We start from the raw sequence: 22652 nt of genomic DNA on the forward strand, positions 1-22652 counted from the left end.
ATTTCTTGGTAAGGTCCTAATTTGTAAGGACATCAAATTGTGACATACTCAATTCTTAGCCGCTTCGAATAGATTACACGAACGAAATTCAGTGACACATAGAACAGGTCAAGGCAGCAGAATTCGCTTGATCGGAGTGCATCCGAGAGTTGGATTGTAGTATAATACCGTGTCAGAATAGAGAAAAGTAGCCTATCGTAGGCACAACTTATTTAAAGCGCATAAATCAATATCACCAGCAGACTGGCTGCGCATGATGGCTGTAAATATGTACGGGTACGTACCAGACCGTAAAGTAAATCGTATGCAAGCCCGTAAAGTAAATAAACATTTTGTTTTTTTTTGTGGACAGTCCGATGCCAACTCATCCCCCGCCGAATCCTAATCCGACTGATCTTATAGCCATCAAGGACATTTATCCGGGGTTGAAAAATATAAACGTTATCTTTATCATTCTTGAGGTCGGACCCGTTACACTGACAAAGGAAAACCGCGAGGTTCGCACATTTAAAGTAGCCGACCAAAGTGCAGCTATAAATGTTTCGATTTGGGACGAACCTGGGAAGCAACTGTCCCCGGGTGACATTGTCCGGTTGACGAAGGGCTATGCCAACGTCTGGCGACAATCACTGACATTATATTCGGGTAAAAACGGAGAAATAATGCGTTTGGGAGATTTTTGCTACACCTTCAATGAAATGCTGAACATGAGCGAGCCAAACCCCAACTTAAGCGCGTCGATACCGCAACCGATTCTCAATAACGGATCGACTGGAGGACCGAATAGTGGTAACAACAACAATGGTACGGGAAAAACATTAAGTTCTCCGAAGCCTGCCCCCAACAATAATCCCCTGCATTCGGGTAGCGTACCACAAGCCAAACCGCATGCTGCTACAACGCGCTACTCGGTTGCAGTTGCTGCAGCAGCAGCAGCTGCTTCACCTCCAACTGTAATGAAACCATCGCAAAAGAATTCTCCGCGCTCTGGGCGCAATAGTCAAGCCAAAGGAGCTGGTTTGAAAAGCGATCGAAGATAACAGTTAACCGAGACGCTCTATCCATACCCACTTGTCAACCATAGTTTTAATTTATCCTCTAGTAATGTAATGTAATGCACAGAATTTAGGCAACGTTTTAAATATTCTTTAACGGCTATTTTAGTGGACGAAATTTACAACAATGGCTTCTACATTCCCGTGTGGAAAATTCATAAAGAAGTAGTACTTTTTCCGTTAGTATTTGGTAGCAATAAATGAAAATTAGTCTCCTTGCTCAATTCGTTATTCGATTATTGGTACGCACTGTAGTTTCGTCTGTTTGCATCATAACTGTCAACTATAAGGTGAGCTGCAAGTAGTGTGTATCAAGCTTCTGCGTCAACATACAAAAATACGCCGCTCAAAGAGTCTGTTTGCAATTAAAACAAGGCTGCATACCATTGGTAAGCTATTTCCATTGATTTCCATTGTTCGTTGCGATACTATTGGTAATTCTTAAGTCTTTTACGATGATTGTCTTTAGCGCCGTTCTCACAATCTTTCGTAATTCGTGAATTGTCTCGGTACAGCTGTCAATCTCAATTATTCGTGATCTATCGGTTACCGTGTTATCCGTGGTGCATTTTTCAAGGGGTCGTACGTTTGAGAGTTTTTCTTACGCCAGTTGTCAAAATTTCCGTATTTGTTCCCAAAACTGTTGATGTTTTACGGGATTCGACGAGGCACAATCGTTACGGCTTCGAAATAAAATAGTGAAGTTCATATATGTAGCATAAAGTGGAACTAATGTTACAACATTCAATACATGAGAGTAACACGCTATCTTGCTATTTATGATACACTTGCTCAACGTAGTACCTGTCAAAAATAAAAAAAAAAAGCTACCGGGTAGCTTACAAACCTAAACGTCTCATTATGTTGATGGAACCCGTGGCCTTCGCCAGAAAGACAAGGTTTCGAACGATCGGGTTCTTGTAGTGATGCAGGGAGTGTAGATTGGATAATTTGCCGCGGTATTGTGTCATCACGATGGTTCGCGAAGCGTTCGTAGTGTAAATTCGGAAGTGAAACATAGCTTCCCATGCCACGAATTAGAACACTACATAGTTTGGTGTCCAGTGCGAATGCTTTTATAAACGTTGTGTCGTTTCGCCTGGAAGCTGTGCAAATAAAACAACAGCCTCAGTTTGTAAGCGAATTTTGTGAAATTTACGCACCATTTGTAGTGATTGCAAATTTCGTCCAATTGCTATACCGAATCGCCCAGCCTACTGCTTCTATGCTCTAAGCATACGGGCTTCTATGCTGCGCTAAGAAGAAAAAAATGATAAAGCCTTGTTGATATATGTGTGCGGTCGAGCAACGGAGCGCGCCAGCACAGCGCCGGCTTTTATCAACAAACCGACTCAACCGTAATCTCAGAACAAATCCAACCACGACGAAATCGGACTACATCAAGTAGAAGCAGCATATGTGCCATGTGGTAAATAAGCATCAGATTAGCATAGAACTAAGCGTGCGTAGGTTAGGATCGCAAGAATGCTGGATCGATCCGAACCTATCTACGACACTGCAACAGGAGTGACGCTGTGTGCGAGGCCAAACGCGAAAGGTTTCAGTCAAACGCGCCATTCTAGGAAGCAAAATAAATCCCGCCTGCTTGAGTTGCTCGATTAGCAGCATGACCTGCCGATAAGCATCACACAGCCGCGGAATTTCACGGTCCTTTGGGTAGCAGCAGCTGAGCAAAGGTTTACCAAAAGCAACCAACATTATCTAGCCGAGCTACGATAGCTGTTATCTGGCGCAAATGCAATTTTAGTTTCCAAAAATGGCCGGAACCGAAGCAACCCAGTTTCTGAAACTATCCAGCGCCGTTTTCTACGGACTCTCGTCCTTCCTAATTACCGTAGTCAATAAGACCGTACTGACCAGCTACCGATTTCCGTCGTTCCTTGTGCTCAGCCTGGGCCAGCTGACCGCCAGCATCGTGGTGCTGTTCGTCGCCAAACGGCTCGGTATAGTGAAGTATCCCGATTTCAGCCGCGACATTGCCCGGCGGATATTCCCGCTGCCATTGATTTACCTCGGAAACATGATGTTCGGGCTCGGCGGCACGCAAGCCCTAAGCCTTCCGATGTTCGCCGCCCTACGAAGGTTCTCCATTCTGCTGACGATGTTGCTCGAGCTGCTGGTGCTGGGCATCCGGCCAACCCTCGCCGTGAAAGTCAGCGTGGCCGCTATGGTGGGCGGTGCTCTGATGGCAGCCTTTGATGATCTTTCGTTCAACATGCAGGGCTACATGTACGTGATGATCACGAACACGCTCACTGCGGCCAACGGGGTGTACATGAAGAAAAAGCTGGATACCGCCGACATGGGCAAGTACGGGCTTATGTACTATAACTCCCTGTTTATGATTCTCCCGGCGTTCGTGGGCACGTGGCTGGCCGGTGACATCGATCGTGCGTGGCAGTACGAGAACTGGAATGATCCTTTCTTCGCTATTCAGTTCCTGTTGTCCTGCGTCATGGGTTTCATCCTATCGTACAGCATCATCCTGTGCACGCAGCATAACTCCGCACTTACGACGACCATCGTAGGCTGCCTGAAGAACATCAGCGTTACCTACATCGGAATGTTTATCGGAGGCGATTACGTGTTCTCGTGGCTGAACGCTATCGGTATCAATATCAGTGTGACCGGTAGCTTGCTGTACGCGTACGTAACCTTCCGGAAGAAACCGGCCAGTTCCAGTGGAAGCGGGGATGGATCCTCGGCCGACAAAAAGCTGCTGCTGCCGGTGGCCGGCCGAATCGACAACGTTTGAGGAAGCCAGAAGTCCGTCGCCAGATCAGCTGTTGGAGGCGTTTTGAAGCGTAACGAACAAAACCAAAGGGACGATTAGAGAAATGGGGGGGCTATTGTACGAGGGGGATGTTGCAATAGGGATTTATTTATTAGTGGCCTCTGCTCGCGGGTGGAACGCATAGTTTACAAACTAAAAGGCACTGATTTTCAGGCGTAGTGTGGCCATTCGTTTTGAAAGCTAGTAAAAGGTATGATTCGGTGCAATTACTGGTAGACTGGTCCACTCACCGAGCACACAGCAAGGGCCATCAAATAGCAGTGATACAAATTGTATAATTCTTCTGGAGGCGCGGTTCGCTGGACACCGACGTATCGGTGGTGCTGTAATATTACGAGATAATGTGCTATAACCTGTGGGCACGGTGATTACCCTGTGTTGGACCATCCACACGAGTTGATATTAACGGAAAGAGGAACATTCATCGAATTAAAGGCAGTAGAGTTGTTTTAGTTTTATGCGTACTTTTAGGCTCAGCGATGTATATGCGGCACCACGTGACAATGTGGTTTTAGTGAAAGGCAGAGAGTCTATGAATATACAACGCTGATGATCCTTGTATAACAAAAATATAACAAATCATGTGCAGTTATTTTTTTAAGAAAGAATATTGAACAAATTTCCTTGCAACAGTAACCATAATTACGTCCTACCCTTGAATGGGCTTTTTTTAAATCGTCTCACGATGGATCCCATAGGTTTGGTTTGAATCCCATATGAGGTGGAAAAAAAAAGTTCAAACCATGGACCTTCTAAGCACGTCAAGGTTGAAAAGCACCTCTGCTTGCGGCTATGAAAATTAAGCATTCCGAGACGAAGCTGTTAACTACTTCGTTAAACATTTGCTCATCGGTTGGGGACTACAATGTTTAAATGATTCCGAATGTTTTATTTGACGAGTATTCGAGTAGCCTTTAAGGGGTATTTCAGTGTCATAATTCGCTCCTCTTCTACCGTTACTCCTCTTATTCGTAACATGATTTAAGCTGGAGTAAAATGCCACGTACCAAAAAATGTTGCTTAAGGTAGTGATTTGAAGGTGAACCAATAAAAAAAAACGTGAGCACTTATTGAACGCCGGCTCAACTCATCCAACCGCCCTGAAAACCAGTTTATTCGCCGCGTATGTATGGATGGGCTCGTAATGCACAAATCTGTAATCCGCGACGTAACTCTGACTTACTGGACTTTCTGTGGCTCTTTAATAATATGTTTTCGCTGCTACAGGGATTTATGGTTGTCTATTTTGGGTCTGGCTTACCATCTCCATCGGATGAGAAATGCCAACAAAATTGAAGGTTTATGTTGCATGAGAATTTAAACTCAATTAACTACACTATTATCAATGATTATTTAACCATACGGTCGATATCCTATGCTGCTATCTGCAGATGCTGTATAGAATTAAAAGAAAAGAGAATAAAAGCTTGCACATCATTTTGTATGTTTTAAATTTGCTTCGTCGCTCATTCGTTGCTCAACGAAAACAATAGTGACCGTGACCTCGTCGGTAGGTTGAGGTTTATTGGCGCGAGTGCAACAAAAGCCTCCCCACTTCCCATTGTCAAGAGCTGGTGAACACCTGAGGGGTCCGTCTTCGGGTTGTTTGATTGAAACACAACGTGACCGGATATTTTAAAAGCTACGGGCTTTTGCATGTCTTCACGCAATCGGATAGTTTATTAGTGACGTCAATTTTTCACAGTCAAGGACTGAAAAGGTGAAGAGGTTTTGGAATTATGTAACCACTATTAGTCCATTGAAAGGTACATCTTGTAACGGATAGTTGATAACGAATGATAGCACTGTTGCCGTTGCAAGTTATGAATCCAAAAGTAATTCAAAATTCAAATGCGATCCGCGATATTGGTTACCTACCTTCATTTGTTAACATACCACGGTTTAATGATTTTCTACACAAAATGAGAGCGCCTTGGTAATTACCCCCACATGAACCCTGCGCAATTTACAGGAACTGTGTAGATAAAAAAAACAGCTGCCCTGAAAAGCTTATCATCAAGCCCTTTATGAAATGCATTTACTGGTTGAAATTATGCATGGTAATTGGATTGTTATCGAATTGATTGGATTGTAAGGAAATATCCGTTTTTACTTGGTTTATTGCACTGCTTCAGAACTGTGTCAAATTGATTTAACGTGTACAATAATTGTATGTACAATAACATTAACATGTACTTTCAGCAATTTCAATTCATGCAAACATGTTTGTAAGAAGAAGCTATTCCTTGATTGGAGCTAGGAAAAGATGTTCATACCGACTACTGACGTCAGAAAGCGTTGGTAGAACTGCATCGGTCCAGCAGGAGTCCTTGCATGATGGACAAAAGAAAGCAATACAAGACATGGACGAGTTTACGAAGGAGTTCCTAAGAAATCGAATTCCAGTCAGCAACATTCAAAAGCTAGTACTAAGCGCTGGCAGCTCTCTCGCTGCATTGATCGATCCACGAAGGTAAGCTTTTGTAGACGCTCCTATTTGAACTTTACACACAATATCTGATCGATTTTAATTTTCTTTAAGGCACGACATGATTGCTTGCCTTGGTGAGACGACTGGCCGGGAAGCGTTAGAAAAAATGCAACATTGCATGAGGAACAGTGAGGAGGGCCAACAAATTCTTTCGGAAAAACCACGCATTAATACTGGCACAGTAGACATGAGTGCGCTAGAGAAGCTCCCAGAAAACACATTCGGTTATACGTATGCTAAATTCATGGCAGATAATGTACGCGCAACATACACTGCAAGCTCGATCGATCGAATGTCTATTAACATTACGTTACTTACTGTATTTAGGTCATTACACCCGATTCTCGGATGGAGGTCCGTTTCATAGATGATCCTGAACTCGCCTACATCATGACCCGGTATCGGGAAACGCACGACATGGTTCACGCCATCCTCGACATGCCGACCAACATGTTGGGTGAAGTGACGGTCAAATGGGTGGAAGCATTAAATACAGGCCTTCCAATGTGTTATGGAGGAGCCGTTTTTGGCGCCTTCCGGCTTCGTCCCAAGTGAGCTTTGTTTTTGCTTCCGCTAGAGTTCTGCATCGTATTTCATCGCATTTTTTCTTACATTTCAGGCAAAGGCGAAACTACGTTCAACAGTATCTTCCCTGGGCTATGCGAACTGGTAACAGGATTCAACCACTGATGACAGTGTACTGGGAAAAACGGTGGGAGCAAGATGTTTCCGAGCTACGCAAAGAATTAAACATTGAGCTGCTGAACGTGAAATAATCCTCAAAAAGAACTCAAGCACGCCCGTATTTTTATCGTACTTATTAGATTTCGCAGGGTTTTTTATATAATTAGAATAAAACATAAAATTTGATGTTTCCAGCGTCCTATTTTTTTTTTGGCAATTTTATAACGTACTACAAATCGTTTAACTTTCCACTAAAACTTCAGTACATATTTGGTAGGTTTCAACTCCTTTTCCTTCTTTGAATCCAACGGAACCACGTCCGATGCACCCATCGTTCGTCCTAATAGCAGCTCCAATAACTGTCGATTGCACATATCCGGAAGGCTAATGTTGAGATCGATAGCATTTTGCATAATTTCCGAACAGCCTCTCAGGTTTTTTCGCCAATCTAGAACGAATCAAATGCGATAAATTATTTCTACTCCGATGAAACATAATGCTACTTTGGTAGCCTCTGTATACATACATTGATACTCAAATAGTCTGATCATAATGGATTTACATTCCGGTTTCATGTTGTGTTTCAAGAACAGCTCGATCAATTGGTAAACCTTTTCGACGTTGTTATCGTATAGCGATTTATAACACAGCTTTGGTATCCTGTGAAGAAATGCAATATAATTAGAACGTTTGCGAACTTGCGTAAAGGTCTCCGCTTACTAACCTCTTACTGACTGCTTCCCGCAGCATCTCGTGGCTGTCGAATAACATTTTGGCTGCCTCCTGATCGCTGTGCCACGGACTGAGAAAACTTTTCTCCCATACGTAGCAGATTGGAAACTCCTGGTTAAGATTATTCAAACAAAACTCACCCAACTTCATCACGGCCAGCAGGACGGCTTCACTTTTTTTGCCTATCGTTTCGTCGATTATCTCTTTTAGCATCTGATTCACCGGCATCAGTTGATCAGCGCTACCACTGACCATAATGCTACGGAAGGTTTCTAGTGACTTAGAAGTATTGCCCAGTTTCCACTGGCATAGAGCCCTATAGTGCTCAAACCTGCCGATGGGTTGCCCGGTTGGCTCCGGAAGCAAGGAGCAACACAGTTCAATTAATTGGTCCAGCCGGTCTGTGTCTCCTTGCTGCGATAGATGAGTTAGAATGGAATTCAACGTGGGCAGGGAGGGCAGTTTTCTATACTCGAGAATTTGTGCCAGCAGCAGCTGTATGTCTGCAGTGTTGCGTTCATTCAGCGCAGTCTCTACCAGATGATCCACCTGAGCAACTTCCATCTGGCTAATGTTAACGACCAACGGATTATTGGTAAGCTCATTGTACAAGTCACTTAGGCGAAAAGAGGACCGCGAAAACGTTTCTGTTGTTTGGTTGTTGGCTGGCGACTCGAGCGGGGCAGCTTTTAAAACGCCATTTCGGTGACGACTGTTCAATACTTTCCATTTTAGCTTTTTGTTGTCCACTAGCTCGTTGATAAAGGAATCGACCGCGCTGATGTTTGTGCTTTTCCTCTGATAGCTAACCAGCCAGGATACGATCCATCCTTTTAAAATCAGTGGCCGAAGGGTGACACACTTTCGCGTGGCAAGTAGCAACGAAGTCATCGTTGACCGATATCAGACTTTCTGGATCATAACATCTTGAAATGATGCACAATTTATCTCTCCCTCATTATTACGCCGAATCGTTGTTTACATCGAGATATCGGTGAACAAAACAGACGTCAGCGGTGGTGTATAAAAACAAAGTGGTGGGTTTCGCAATTGCATGAAACGGCAAGGATGCTTTGTCCTTTATTCTTATTTTTATTTCAATTCAAACTTCCATCAACCATTATTCGATTTCATCAAATTATATTTCTGTTTCTTTCAATCCTATAACAAAAACTGATGTTTAGGTTCACAGGGTGAAGGTTGGTTTTTTTAAACGTTACGACATAGAATTTTATAAATAATTCATGTTCAATTTTAGCTATGCATGTTTATCGGTATCAGCAAGGCATTTATCATTGGTTTAACCTAAATTTTATTTCTTTCAAATGGCTCAATAATTTAAATTTACGGTGCACAGGTACTGCCGGCAAATGTTACTTGATCGCTGCTGTTTTTGATCACTACTGTAGGCAGGAATTGTCAACAGCGATTCATGCTCGTGGTTTGCTGTCACAGTCATACGAGTGGTCTTACCTTCTACACCGTATCTACCTTGCGTGCTGCTATTATGAAAAATTGTCTTTTTATCGATTTCATTTCGTGATTGTCGCGTCTCGTTCGTACGTGATAGAGATAAAGTGAATATTGCGATTTGGAGGAACGATCGCGTTTTGAAGCGTCTTCAGAGAGGCTGCCTGGTGTACATCGAATGCAGAGAACTGCGGCAGCGCATTCGCTTGGTAACATTGTGCTTCGCTCGAAGAAATTTGGCCCACACTCCTGACTGACAGCAGTGTGGAGAAGCTGCGTGATTTGCCCACTGTCAGATTTCACGTTCGTTGATCGTGCAAGGAGGCGTTCAGACCGGGGACAGTGCAGAAGAGAATAGTTTGTCATCGTCGGCAGGGCGAATAATCCAGAACTAGCCGAACGAATCGGTCGCACGTACACGCCCGCCCACCAACAAGCATCTTGCCGCAGTGTGCAGATATTTTTTTGCAGCCTACTGGCAGTAGTGTGTGCCCGAACAAAAGCGAAAACAACAAAAAAAAAATATACATAAATATGGCTGCCCTGCCCCGTAGAATAATCAAAGAAACGCAGCGCTTGATGCAGGAGCCCGTTCCCGGTATTAGTGCTATTCCGGACGAACATAATGCCCGTTACTTTCACGTCATCGTGTTCGGGCCAGAGGATTCTCCGTTCGAGGGAGGACTCTTCAAGCTAGAACTGTTCCTGCCCGAGGACTATCCGATGTCCGCACCGAAGGTGCGTTTCATAACAAAGATCTACCATCCCAACATCGACCGTCTGGGGCGAATCTGTCTAGACATTCTTAAGGACAAATGGAGCCCGGCGCTCCAGATCCGCACCGTGCTGCTCTCGATTCAGGCACTACTCAGCGCCCCGAACCCGGACGATCCGCTTGCCAACGATGTGGCGGAACTGTGGAAAGTGAACGAAGCCGAAGCGATCCGAAACGCCAAGGAGTGGACGCAACGGTACGCGAACGTCGATAACTAGAGTCTGATAAACCAATTTCCTTAAATTACACACACACAATAACTTTTTTTAAAAAAGAAAATCCTTGTAACGAAACGATAAAATTATTAGCGGCATTCGGAGCAGCAAATAGCAAGCAGCAGCAGCAGCAGCTCCAGTATCCCCAAGCTGAGGAATCACTCGTGTGTAGAAAAGAGTAAGAAAGAGGGAGACAGAAAGAGAGAGAGAGCGAGCGAGCAAGCAAAAGAAAGAGAAAAAGCTGGTGGTAGAGCAAGAGCGAGAAAAAAGTAAACGCGTGCGCGCGAGTGTGTGTGTGTGTGTGTGTGTGCATTTGAGTGTGTGCGTGTATCTGAAGGTATTTCCACAAATGGAACATCATCATCATCCTTTCAAGCAGCAACTGTCAAAAATCGTTAGCGCGAAAATTCGCAATCGTAGAAAGGACAAACAAAACAACCCAAACTGTTGTCTATGACGTGCATTAAATGGCCTCGGGGATGCTCATTTAAAATCGCCGATCGCGCTTCTAAATTGTTCGAGCTTGTTTTCAGCCAGTAGATAGCCTCTTGGGCCCATGGACCTCCCCACGAAACCATCATCATCGTGTACACGGACGAGAGCGGTTGCTACCAGCAAAACCCCTACTACACACTTCTTGTGGCACCGGTGGGAAGCATTGCATATGCGCGGAACAATAGCGATCCACAGTGTGGCGTGAGGAGTTAATCACCTAAAGGTAAACATACACCGATCGATTTCGATCGACGATTGCGTTGCTTCCGTTAATTGACATGGTTAGGCACGAATCCCTGGAAAAAGGGGAAGATGTGAGAGAAAGAGAGAGAATAATAGTTATTGTTACATGACCTTGCAGAACTAACAACGAAAGGTTGAATAGTATTTCTCGAACTTTCTGAAACTTTGTTCCGATTACACGGATATACTTTTAATAATTTCACAAGTTAGTTTACTCATCAGGGCGCCATGTGCAGCCACAGAATGTGAAGTCATTAAATGCTAGACATTCAAAACGATGCAACGGTCATTATTGGTGTACATGTTGCTGGCCTTCGGAAGGTATTTGCGTTTTGAAATCCAATTACACCTTGAAGCGGCTGGTATTCATAGACGTTCGTCGTTGTAGAGGTTTGGTTCGGCAATTTGAACTACAAACCCGACCAGTCTTTGCATGGCCTCAAATGAAGTCTTATTAGGCCGTCGATGTAGTGTTAGCTAAGACGCCAGACACCGTAATATTTGAATGTCCCGCACCCCAACAATGCACACAGTCGTCCTTGCGGCTAAACTCCGTTTATGACCGCTATAAATTATGCCATTTTTAGTTAGCCTTTGAAAGATGGCATTAATTAAATGTTGCAGAATAAAACATCCTTGATATCTGGCAACTGAACGTTTAAACTATATTAAATATGCTTAATTTGATTTTTACCGAGTGACCCCGGTATAAGTCTAGATAAAAGAGGAAATGCTTATCATGTTTGTAAATCATCTGCTCACCAAGAACAGGCTAAATACGGCTAATAATCGTAATTAGATAAATAAAAATAATAATCTTCATTTTATACGGTTCCTTTACTGATTTGATTTCGTTTCATTTCAGCTTATTTGCTATATAAAAAAACGAACGTACCCCCTACTGATGATAATGCAGTGCACTACGGCGAAGTGGGGGAGAAATTATTATTACACGTCCGCTACTGAAAATTATGGTGAGTGTATCGATTGGGAATGATGGCAAAATCCAACACGACGCGCGCCGCCCTACGTTGTGTGCTGCTTCGAATTGAGGCACAAGAAAATGCGAATCCAATATCAAAGTAATGTTATATTCGTAAAGTTTGATAAATAAGCTGAAATAATGATATGAAACAAATCTCTCGTTAGGCTCAAAAGTAAGGGTGTGAGGAAAGGAGGATTTAAAGATCGTAGAGAAGGATGTGTTAAATGCTCGAAACGTCTCGTTATAAAAGCATGCCTTCGCGCTCTTTGCTAGCCATTTGTCCTATAACGATATCACGTATTTGGGTGAAGCAAAAAAAAAACAAGATTAAAGTAACTTGTAGTTTCGGAAGGGATCCGTGAGGTAACTATTTATTAAGCTCGAGCCTTATAGAAGCGTAATTCCTTGGTTTGCACTGTCTTATTAGTACTCTTCTATCTCGACTATTTATCAACGGTACACGTACGTCGCGTAGTATTGTTTGAATTGAATTGTTTCTTTCGAGTAATGCAACCCATTCGTCTTTTGCAACCACACGCAGCAAAGCAAGTATTTTGGGCAAAATTATACGTAGCGTAGATAAAGAAGCGACGGGATGTCAGGATAGGTATAACCCCTCCCCAAAAAGACACTAGCGATGCGAGTATAAGAGAACACATAATACAAACCAAAAGTGCTGCCTGAGAAATACCAAACCCATGCCGTGAACCGTGAATATCATAATGGTTAAACAAGCACCAAAACGGCCACTCTGTTACGAGCACATACACTTAATTCAACTCTATAATAGCTGCATGTAAACGAGAGACAAAAAAGAATCGCGTACACTTACTAAAACTCACGGCAATCGAACCCTTTTTCGTGGATTTAATGGGCAAATGGAATTATGAATTATCTCTGTGCAGGAGAGTGGAAACAGAAGGAAGGTAAAGCTGCAAACGCGCGGCTGTAGGACGCGAACGCGTGTAGTCGGTAAGAATAGTAGAGAATAGTCCAATCTATAAGCAAGCATACAAGCCAAGCATGCGACAGTCGAGAGAACGCTGCATTGTGCAAAACCAACCGATTGCGCTATCCGTTGAAATAATCAATTAATTACTAAAAATTGCCACCAGGAAAACGCATTGAACCGCAAAAACTCTATTACACAAAACACAACATTAACGAAAAGTGACACACACAAATTACACTACGAAAAACAAAAAAGTTGTATATTAGAATGAAGATTATAAATAATTGAATGAAAATCTACTACTATTTCGTTTCGTGTACTTCCGCCGTCGTTGTGAGCAATGTTGAGAAAGTATGTATACCTTTACGCAACAGCGGTTGTTATGTTGATATTAGAACGATTTGGTAGGTTTGATTTCTGTTAGGATTGTATTTACTTTTGCGCTTGTTTATGGGAAGATATTTTGGAATACTCTCAGCTTCAGAAGAATGAACCTAGCCCAGCCTAAAAAAGTGGCAAAAAACCTTGTATCACAGCTCGAATGTGCTTGAAATTATAAAGGTATATGTTAAGCTATTACGGATTTGTACGCCATTCGACGTCTGTGGCATGCTTTCGTAGCTTAATCTAATTTGGAGAAAACATGTCGTTAACTCACTCGCATCAAATACTTGCGATGCATTGTTTATCCTTCGGATAGCTAAAAACTCACAGCAATGAGCTCCCTTCTCAGGCAAAGATATTCTTTCTGCGAATAAGGAATGCACTGAAATGCCCATAAATGTGAGTCGCAAATAGCATTAAAATTTACAGTTGTCGTAAACATGGTTGCATGCCTACTAAATCTTACACTTCAGTCGATGCGGTTGTCACTTGTGTGATGTGGTTCTATATAGCAAGTAGGTCCCATTTGCCCGGTACCCTCCTTTTCGTGTCTCACAATTGATTTTCTAAATTAGTCATCGGCAACAAAACTTTAACGGTCGAGTTTCCTAACATCCATTGGCAATGTAACGGTAAAGGATGGTTATCTGGCTTTTGTTAAGTCAACATTTCAACGGCATTTGCAATAAGGGCGTATCGTTTGCTTACACAGAGTTGCATTTCATAAAAGTAGTTAGCAAATCTTTCTCTAGTCCGCGCAAAGTATGGAGTGTTTTCTGGTGTAAGATAAAGCTCCACAATACGCTAGAAATGTTAGCATTTTATAAATACGCAGACCACAACGGAACATCGGTCAGTGCCGATCGGTTCTGGAACAGTGAACAGTTTGTAGGGAGATTTTTTTTACAATGATCGCGTGGATCACGTTGCTGCTGCTAGCCTACGTTAGGATTGGAACAGTGCAGACAAATCAACCAACACCATTTCACCGCATTATCGGTGGAACCGATTCAAAGGATGGTGCAGCACCGTACCTCGTTGCATTGTTTCAAAATGGTCATTTTCTATGCGGAGGTTCCATTATTACGAACCGATGGATATTAACTGCGGCTCACTGCGTGACTAGGTGATCATTTGCGATGCCTTTCTCTCATGGCAATGAAATTAATTCCACATTAGAATATGGTTTAACTGAAGTCTTTTTTTAAACATCAGTCTTACTCCTTCGAATGGTGTTATCAGCGCCGGATCAAACAGTGTGAACAAAGGCAAAATTTTTTCCATCAATCGTGTTGTACCGTACAGCGAGTAAGTAAGCGATCATAAATCCAATTCCCTAGCGGGACTGCTTATCCTATTTTTCAACAAAAAAAAAAGATACGATACATATAACCTGGAAGACGATATCGCGCTGGTTCGCCTCACGGCTCCACTGGTGTTTGGAAAGCGCGTGAAAAAGATTCGACTTTCCACGGAAACCATCCCGCTGAATGCCAGCTTAACGTTAGTTGGTTGGGGAGACATAGGACAAAACCGAGAGCAGCCACGGACACTGCAAACCATCAGTTTGCGTAACATTGGTCTCGATCGGTGCCGGGAAATGTACGACGGGTATCTGAAGCTTCAGTTCAGCATTTACGATGGGAACCTGTGCACCTATAATAAGATAAACCAGGGCACGTGTTACGTAAGTAGCGGGCAAGTGTAAATGTGTGGTACCGATCCGTGCCAAGATGCTTCGTTTGCTGTCTTTTTATGTATTGTAGGGCGATTCTGGCAGCCCGCTGGTATGGAAAGGACGGCAGGTTGGCGTTGTGAACTGGTCCGAGGAGTGTGCTCAGGGATATCCGGATGTGCATGCTCGTGTAGCATACTTTTTCCCTTGGATCCGTCGAATCATTGCAAGGGACGAAAAGCATGTAGAACGGATGGAGTTTTCCAATCGGAATGTTACTGGTGACGTAGAAATTGATTGAAATACCATTTCGGTAACATTTCAGAGCGATTGTGGTGTATTTATCCTTATAGCTTGTACACCTCAGAGCAATATGTCGTTTTCTTTCACGCAATAATACCAACACGGATTGTAACATTCCCCCTTAAGGGTGGTTTTTATTGAAAATATTAAAAAAATATATAATAAGCTTATTGCTAGCTTACTCGCTAATTTTCACTTTGACCAATCATTAACAGCACGTTCGATAGCAGATGAATGTAGTCCTCTTCCACCATCTGGACGTACGACAGACCCGTAAACCGGGGTTCCTGTGGTTCGAAGAAAATCGGCTCGTCTTCCGGTTCGATAAAGGCCATACTTTTGGCACCCTCGATCGGTCCTTCGTCAAACATGACGCGCTTGATGGAGGCAGAAGGCGAAGGTTTCAAAATTCCCCTCAACATGGGCGTTGACGAGGTACCACCGAAGGACGATGCCGATGACGACTCCCGTGAGCCGATGATTGGGCTTACAACGGTGTCACTAGCTGAGGATGTTTGTTCCGTCGCTTGTTGGTGCTGAAGGTGCATTTTCCGCACCACATTGATGCGCATCGAGTGTTGTTTCGCAGCGGAAAGCTTCTTCTCCAGCTGTCCTCCAGTTGGTGTACCCTTTCCGGATGATCGCTGTCCACTTTCGGCGTCGTCCTCAGCGTCATCGTCCGGATCTTGGCATGGTTCGTTAACGATGGCAACCGCGCCGTGCTTCTTGCGCGACAGAATACTCTTGGCGTCCTTCTGTATGCGCTTCTTGACGAAATCGTGAAAAATCAACAGCTCCGTGCTGAGTTCACGCTTGATTAGTTGCTTCTCGCGCTGGGACAGATTCACATCCTTCAGGGCGAACAGGCTCTGCGATGTTAGCAGCGTAAGGACGAACTCGAGCGCACAGATACAGCGCTTGCTATCGAGATGCGTTAGCAGCTCGTTGGAAAGCGTAATGGCATTCGTCGAGGTGTAGCTGGACACGCTCGTCATCGAGAGTGTCTTCGAGAATTGGGTCCGTTTGGTTTGGCGTGCTTTTCTGGCCGACGGAGATGATGGGGATGAACCCGTTTCACCAACTGCCGACATGTTGACCCGGGAAATTAGACCCATCGTAGGCGCACCGTCTGTCATGTCGTCCTGTTCGTTCCCTTCACTAGCAGGCAGTTCGTTTAGTGGTGTTTCACTGAAGCTATAATGTTGCTAATGGTGAGGATGAGAAAAAATCAATTAGCTCCTCTATTGCTCATGATGGTTTTTGGTCAAAAAAGATCACCTTTTATCCGTCAACAGATAAAAGTGTTTCGAGACAGATTCCCCCCCCTGTTCGTATCGATCAATCACGAACTTACCAGGTTTAATACTTTTGTAAAGATGCAAACTGCCTGCAACAGCGAACCGAAGCTCAGCTGCGAGTAATTGTCCGTGCTAAGCTTCGGTGCACCGAACTGAATCTCGATCAGTGGGCTCCATTGGCTTGGGATAAACTCGACATCGCACAAAAGCGTCAGAAGCGGTGGACTGAAGCAAAGCAGACACTTTGCGCACAGCGTTACGATCTCGATGAGGTTGTTCATCGCACCAACAAGTTCGTCAGAGGTGTCGATCGTGCTTGGGTCCATTTCCAGCTCCGTAACGATGAGACTTCCGTTGTCGGCCATCCCGGTTGTGAGGCGTTTCAGTATCTTTGGCCTGTACAGCAGCGAGATCGAGTGGTCCATAAGGAGTTGAACACAGCGCTAAAAAAAAAAAGATGAAACGATATTCAGCAATCCATTGATTGGGAGTCATCCTTTTCTAGGGCGAGTATGGCAGCTTACCATTAAATTCAGCAAACTTTGGCTATGTTCTAAACGCCATTGCTTTTCGTACTGCACCATCGTACAGAGCAGCTCCAGCGTTTCGTGTATCAGCACAAACGCACTTGGTTCGAGGGATTGCTTCGCTAACATCAACGAATCCATCAGGTACTCCTCATGGATGCCGACGAAAAAGATGGCATCACGCAAAAAGCGATATCCGTGTTTGTTCATCAACGCCCGAACGAAATGGATGCCCTTGGAGTAGATCGGCCACCAGTCCTGCGTTTGCCACTGTTGTTTGACATCCTGGAATGATATGTTTCGTGTTACTTGTTTGTTGAATAAAACCCATAGAAATGAAACCATCGTCACTTACATTCACAATAACGTATGGGCGTTGCAACAATTCCTTTGGAGGCAACAGTTTCAACCACAGATAGTCTCCCACGTCGCTGTAGAGCAGTTCTTCCGAACACTGGCTTTCAGCGAGCAGTATGAGCAAGTTTAACATCTCCAGTACCAACTTCCGTCGAGCGTAGTCCGGCAGCACGGTGCCAGTGATGCTAAGCAACCGTTGGAAAAGTTTTCCCTTCACTAACCAGTTCACCCACCGGTTGCTCGTTTGTAACGTTGCCGGACCGATCTCCGGATGATCGAAGTTAATTGTCAGCTGTTTCAGGAGGTTGATGACGAGCAGCAGCGAATTGTACTGCTTGCCATCGGACACATCCCCAGCCACTTTCACCTTCAATCCGTGAGCTTTGACGATGAGTTCGAGGGCGCATATTTCCTTGCCCGCGATGTCAACCGCACCACGTGTTAGCTCCCCAGCGATGGTGTAATGTTGTACCAAACAGTCCGCCTGTAACTCGACCGTTTTGATAGCGATCGCTAGCAACGCTTCCTTGGCCCTTCGGTGTATGTCCTCGTAGGAGACGGCCAGCTGGCTCAGCAACATTTCCGTACGTCGTAACATCAGGCCGTCCCTGACGGGATCTTCCGTGAATTTGTGATCAAATTCAGACAGCACGATCAGATACAACTCGCCCAGTACGATCAGCGGTCGTAGATCCGATATTTGTTCGATGCGCACAACCAGCACCTCGAGCAACCGTTCCGCGAGGTACGTTTTGCAGCGTTCGTGCAGAGAAATGCCACGTTCCTTTTTACGGATGATCAGCACCAGCAAATCCTTAAACGATTGCAACCGCCCTAGCCAATCGGGCGTTTGATCGTACTCTTCGTACCAAGTTGAGGTTACGTTAGCGTTTGTCTCGTTGTTGTCCGTGTGACACGGGATTGTGGAATACGCCGGCAGGTCAAGCACAATGTCGACCCATTTTGCGAACGTTTCGTACGTTTGCGTAATCCTTTCGAACACCTTCATCAACTCGGCGTCCATCTTGGCGCCGGATGCAGCGCTCACACGGAACAGCTCGATTCCGAGGATGTTAAACAGCTGACTGTACGAACGCACATTGCTCGAAAGATGCTCACTAAACAGCGGGTTGCACAGTGACGGCCAAAAGGACGGCTTCCGTATCAGTCCGTGCACCAGCGCCTGCATGTTGTTTTTCCACAGCGCGTGGAAAAGCGACATAATGCGCGACAAAAGCGGACTCGCGAGTTTGGTGGGATCTTTCGAGATGGCCTCGAGAAACTCCTCCATGTACGTCGGCACACCATCGTTGATCATCGTCCTGGGGCGGGTTTTACCACCACTCGCGACGAGCGATCCGCCATCCTTCGCTCCACCCAACAACAACCGCCGGTCGGGGTTGCCGTAGTTAACCTTAAAAAACGCCTCCGTCAACCCTGGCTGCTTGTGGACACACGCCTCCACGAACTCCAGCACGGCCAGCTTCAAGTCTTCGCTCTCGATGTCGTCGTGCAGCAGCTCCAGGAACGTGTGCCGTATCTGATCCGGTTCCATGTCCAAACACGCCAGCAGCGACATGCGAAACTCCAGCGCGAACCGTCGCAGCAACCGGCAGGAAAGAATCGGCAGTCTTGGATTGAAAATGTTGCTCATGTATCCCGTCACCATGGGGATGATCCGCAACGTGTCCCGCTGCTTCGGTTGCGTGTATATGGCGGATTCCAGCGGCGATAGGTCGTACTCTTGGATGTGTTTTTTCAGCTTCAGTATTTGCATCAGAATCGTGATCGAGTACTGTATCATGAGGTTTAGCTGCTGCTCCGGTACCAGCATCCAGTTGGATTCCTTTTCCATCACCGCCTGCAAGTATCCATTACCCAGACCAACGATCTTTAGCAGCACCATTCCATTGTCACGATTCAAGAGACTGTAAACGCACACATCTCGCAGGACGCGACGTGCACCATCCGCCTGAAGCTTTTCTTCGCTGATCTGCAACACCTCGTAGATGTACTGCACCACGAACACCAGCACACGGTAACGATCTGAACTCGTCTCGTATCGCCAATTGTTGGCGTGGGGTAAAACTTCACGCAGCAAAAATAACGCGCCCGGCAACTCCACGCCAAACACGTTATCGCGCCGAAGCTTGGTGTACGTTTTAAGGAAGTTAAAATACGCCATCATGATCGGATAACGGCCGGTATTCCGTTCCACGTTCATCAGGTAATACCCCACGAGGCTGGAATCATATCCCACGCCATTCGCGTAATCGTGGTAGCTCAAATTCGCATTGTTAACCGACGGTAGAATGTTCAGGTTAACGATACGGGTGTATATCTCCTGTTCAAACAACGGCACCAGGGCGGTACATACGTTCAAACATTGCACGAGCAGATCCAGCGGTGGATTCGGGACGGCTTTAAACTTTAGCAGCACGTCGAACACCATTTCCGTTGGGTGGACCATTTCCGCCGAAATATCGTGCGGTTGCTGAATGCGCCTCACGGCTACGGCGAGGTATTTCAATCCGGTCGCAATCCGTTCGACTCGTTCCGAGCTGAATGTGCTGATGGCTTGCGCGTCCTGCAACAGCTCGTTAATTTCGTGGTGTAAAGCGTTAAAATAGTTATACCGCGTGCGGAAGTGTACACACGTCCGCTGGCTGTGAACGTCCCGTACGATCAGCTTTGTCCCACGTGGGATCGTAAAGTTGATCTTTTCCGACGGTGTGTACTCGTGACAAAGCGCAAACTCGTCGTCATGGGTGCTTGATGCTTTCCGTATCTCGTACTGATTGCGGCCAGTGTACAGCTCCGTGTAGACGGGTAGGTTTTCCAACAACCGTTGGATGTAGCTGTTCTGGGACGAACCAGCTGTGGCCAGCGCATACGCTATCTTGGACAGGGGTGTAAACTCGACCGGAAATTGCTCCAGCGAAATGTTAAACAGCGCCCGTATCGGATGGTCTTCCGTTTTGCAGAACTCCGTTGCAATCGTGGGCGATGTGAGGAGTTCGCTGAGCAGATCGAATATTTTGCTATGGTGCGCTATCGATTCGTCCGCGTCGAACAGTTGACACAAAAAGCCGAGATGATTAAAGATGGATTTGCGCACGATACGCGCCGTAAGGCTTTGGTCTTTAAACATCGGGTGAGAAACGATCCCGTGCAGATACTCAAACACGCCCAGCTTGATTGCGCGCGATCCTAGCTGCTGGTAGCGTCGCGTTGTGTCCTCATCTTCCACCGTGTGCTGTAGCCGGAAGTTGAACAGCATCCACAGCAGCAACAGTGGTCCATGCTCGGGAAATTGGTGTAACGAAACCATCGGTCCATCCAGGGCGGCCACCACCCGCTCGATCCAGCTGGCATCGTCGAACTTATCGGAAAGATCCAACGTCCGGAAGACGAGCGCGAGTTCGTTGAACGTTATGCGCTTTACCAACTCGCAGTGTGCTTCGGAGGCAGCATCCAAATGATGCTGCTGTTTGCCGAACGAATGCTCGCGAAACAGATTAAACAGCTGCTCGAGCTCTTCCGGGCTGATGCCGCTGTAGTGCACGATTAGCAGAAGGATTTGCAGTATCTCGTTTGTTTCGCGGAGCCTTCGTTCGGAGCAAGCCAGCTTCGTTTGGCCGTGCAGAATGTCGTTCGGGAGCGTTTTTTGCGAACAAAGCGGACCTTCGATGAGGTGTGTGAGTTGGGCAAGATACGACTTCCGGAGCGCTGGTAGGCCGATTGCTTCCACCACTTCACGGTATTCCTTCGTGTACGGGTGGCTGCCGGAGTGGAAATATTCTAGCAGATTTTTCATCACTTTCAACTGCACCATTCGCTCCATTGTGTGGTAGGTCCAGATGTCGTGTAACAATTTCACCATGGAGGTTTCTGTGGAAATATATTCCGCCAGTGCCGTTGCTGCACCGCGGTATTCGTTCACCAAGTAGAAGCACAATATTTGCCATGATTGGATGGCATCGATATCCTGTGAAAAGGAAAGAAAGGATCGTTTCAATAGCTTCTTTTTGTAAACTTTGCGCACTGCACACACTCACCAAGTATTGATGCAATTTGTTTGCGAATGGTTGCAGCTTGAGCTGATTTCGATCCTTGATCAACTTTTGTAACTTTTCCTCCGCCGCTTTGGTTGGCTTTTTGTAATGGAATATTCCATCCACCAGCTCTTTCGATACTTGAAACAGCTTTTCCTTAACATCCGCATTCGGTGTGCCATAGTGTATGCCGGAGACAAATTGCCAAAGTTTACTCCACTGGCTGTAATTGCGTGCAATCGATAACAAATTGTATCATGGAGGAAATAACCAGTAAAGCAGACAATTTAAGGTTATGTCGATGTAAACAAAACCAAGCGAGTAGAGCTTGGCGCAAACACCAATGGTTTCGGAAGCCGCGTGCACTTACATAATATCACCATTGATATCTTGCATTGTAGAATTAACGGAGAAAACGGTTCTGCAGCAGTGGAAAGGATTATTTTTAAATTATCGAACTATTTTACAGAGATACCGTGTCTCGTGAAGTGCTACAAAATGCCGCTGTTTTGTGTACTGACAGTTTACTTTATTTGTTGATGACTTCACAAGCCTAGTGAGGACTGATAGTTGTGAGAAATCAAAAAGCAATTTTATAACAACTCTCATAGCGTTATCAGCAATCTCAGCACATGAAATGAAACCTAAAACGAGCATAAAACACACTTAAATCAATGATATGTACGTAACAAATATTAGAAAGTCGTTATTTACCATTTCGTTGAGCTATATTCATCTTGGTTTTGATCATAGCCGACAACCATACTCATTTGCATGTGCAATTCGTTGACGTCAACGTGCTTTGTGTACATAAAATGCATGTGCGTAAACGAGAAGATAGCTTTGAGTACTGTTTGTAACCGTACCGCGTATGGAACGACCGGCGCGAGCAGTAAAAATCCAAAACAAGGTCAGCTGTCATACCGTGCTCATTGTTAGGAAGAATCGAAATTTAATTGATTTTGATTAACTGCTCATCTGCGAAACAGTTTCGTTCTATACGGGGCGGAAAGAGCGAGCTTAGTTGGATACCATCGGGCTGTTCATGAGTTGTTCGACGCACCAGCAGCGTTGTGGCCAGTGCAGTAGAAAATATGCCATCTGCGTTAAGAAGATTGAGCGAGCACAGTGGGTGATATCG

General features: G+C 45.1%; 7 protein-coding genes across 7 annotated transcripts; 5 read left to right on the top strand and 2 right to left on the bottom strand.

Moving 5' to 3' along the window:
* Positions 1 to 165: 165 nt before the first annotated feature.
* Positions 166 to 1265, top strand: LOC128726062 (SOSS complex subunit B homolog). Its single transcript, XM_053819844.1, has 2 exons — positions 166 to 276; positions 353 to 1265. The coding sequence occupies exons 1-2, from the start codon at positions 254 to 256 to the stop codon at positions 1038 to 1040; spliced, it is 711 nt and encodes a 236-aa protein (XP_053675819.1). The 5' UTR covers positions 166 to 253; the 3' UTR covers positions 1041 to 1265.
* Positions 1266 to 2758: 1493 nt separating this feature from the next.
* On the top strand, positions 2759 to 4423 carry LOC128725755 (UDP-sugar transporter UST74c). The gene has a single exon (XM_053819524.1). The coding sequence runs from the start codon at positions 2833 to 2835 to the stop codon at positions 3829 to 3831; it is 999 nt and encodes a 332-aa protein (XP_053675499.1). The 5' UTR covers positions 2759 to 2832; the 3' UTR covers positions 3832 to 4423.
* Positions 4424 to 6092: 1669 nt separating this feature from the next.
* LOC128724444 (ubiquinone biosynthesis protein COQ4 homolog, mitochondrial) lies at positions 6093 to 7137 on the top strand. The gene is made up of 4 exons (XM_053818168.1): positions 6093 to 6343; positions 6413 to 6617; positions 6689 to 6912; positions 6981 to 7137. The coding sequence occupies exons 1-4, from the start codon at positions 6093 to 6095 to the stop codon at positions 7135 to 7137; spliced, it is 837 nt and encodes a 278-aa protein (XP_053674143.1).
* Positions 7138 to 7260: 123 nt separating this feature from the next.
* On the bottom strand, positions 7261 to 8721 carry LOC128725977 (uncharacterized). Its single transcript, XM_053819751.1, has 3 exons — positions 7770 to 8721; positions 7572 to 7705; positions 7261 to 7493 (listed from the first exon to the last, which is right to left on the bottom strand). Exons 1-3 carry the CDS (start codon positions 8666 to 8668, stop codon positions 7297 to 7299), a joined length of 1230 nt encoding a protein of 409 aa, XP_053675726.1. The 5' UTR covers positions 8669 to 8721; the 3' UTR covers positions 7261 to 7296.
* A 548-nt stretch (positions 8722 to 9269) lies between these two features.
* Positions 9270 to 13206, top strand: LOC128726727 (ubiquitin-conjugating enzyme E2 N). Its single transcript, XM_053820551.1, has 2 exons — positions 9270 to 10955; positions 11841 to 13206. The coding sequence occupies exon 1, from the start codon at positions 9782 to 9784 to the stop codon at positions 10238 to 10240; it is 459 nt and encodes a 152-aa protein (XP_053676526.1). The 5' UTR covers positions 9270 to 9781; the 3' UTR covers positions 10241 to 10955; positions 11841 to 13206.
* Positions 13207 to 14068: 862 nt separating this feature from the next.
* Positions 14069 to 15309, top strand: LOC128723301 (chymotrypsin-1-like). The gene is made up of 4 exons (XM_053817026.1): positions 14069 to 14422; positions 14512 to 14604; positions 14674 to 14983; positions 15063 to 15309. The coding sequence occupies exons 1-4, from the start codon at positions 14205 to 14207 to the stop codon at positions 15270 to 15272; spliced, it is 831 nt and encodes a 276-aa protein (XP_053673001.1). The 5' UTR covers positions 14069 to 14204; the 3' UTR covers positions 15273 to 15309.
* A 145-nt stretch (positions 15310 to 15454) lies between these two features.
* Positions 15455 to 21907, bottom strand: LOC128723300 (nucleoporin Nup188). The gene is made up of 6 exons (XM_053817024.1): positions 21882 to 21907; positions 21515 to 21734; positions 17455 to 21444; positions 17097 to 17384; positions 16629 to 17015; positions 15455 to 16479 (listed from the first exon to the last, which is right to left on the bottom strand). The coding sequence occupies exons 1-6, from the start codon at positions 21905 to 21907 to the stop codon at positions 15460 to 15462; spliced, it is 5931 nt and encodes a 1976-aa protein (XP_053672999.1). The 3' UTR covers positions 15455 to 15459.
* Between the last annotated feature and the right edge of the window lie 745 nt (positions 21908 to 22652).

This window comes from Anopheles nili, chromosome 3, assembly GCF_943737925.1.
Source record: "Anopheles nili chromosome 3, idAnoNiliSN_F5_01, whole genome shotgun sequence".
NCBI lineage: Eukaryota > Metazoa > Arthropoda > Insecta > Diptera > Culicidae > Anopheles > Anopheles nili.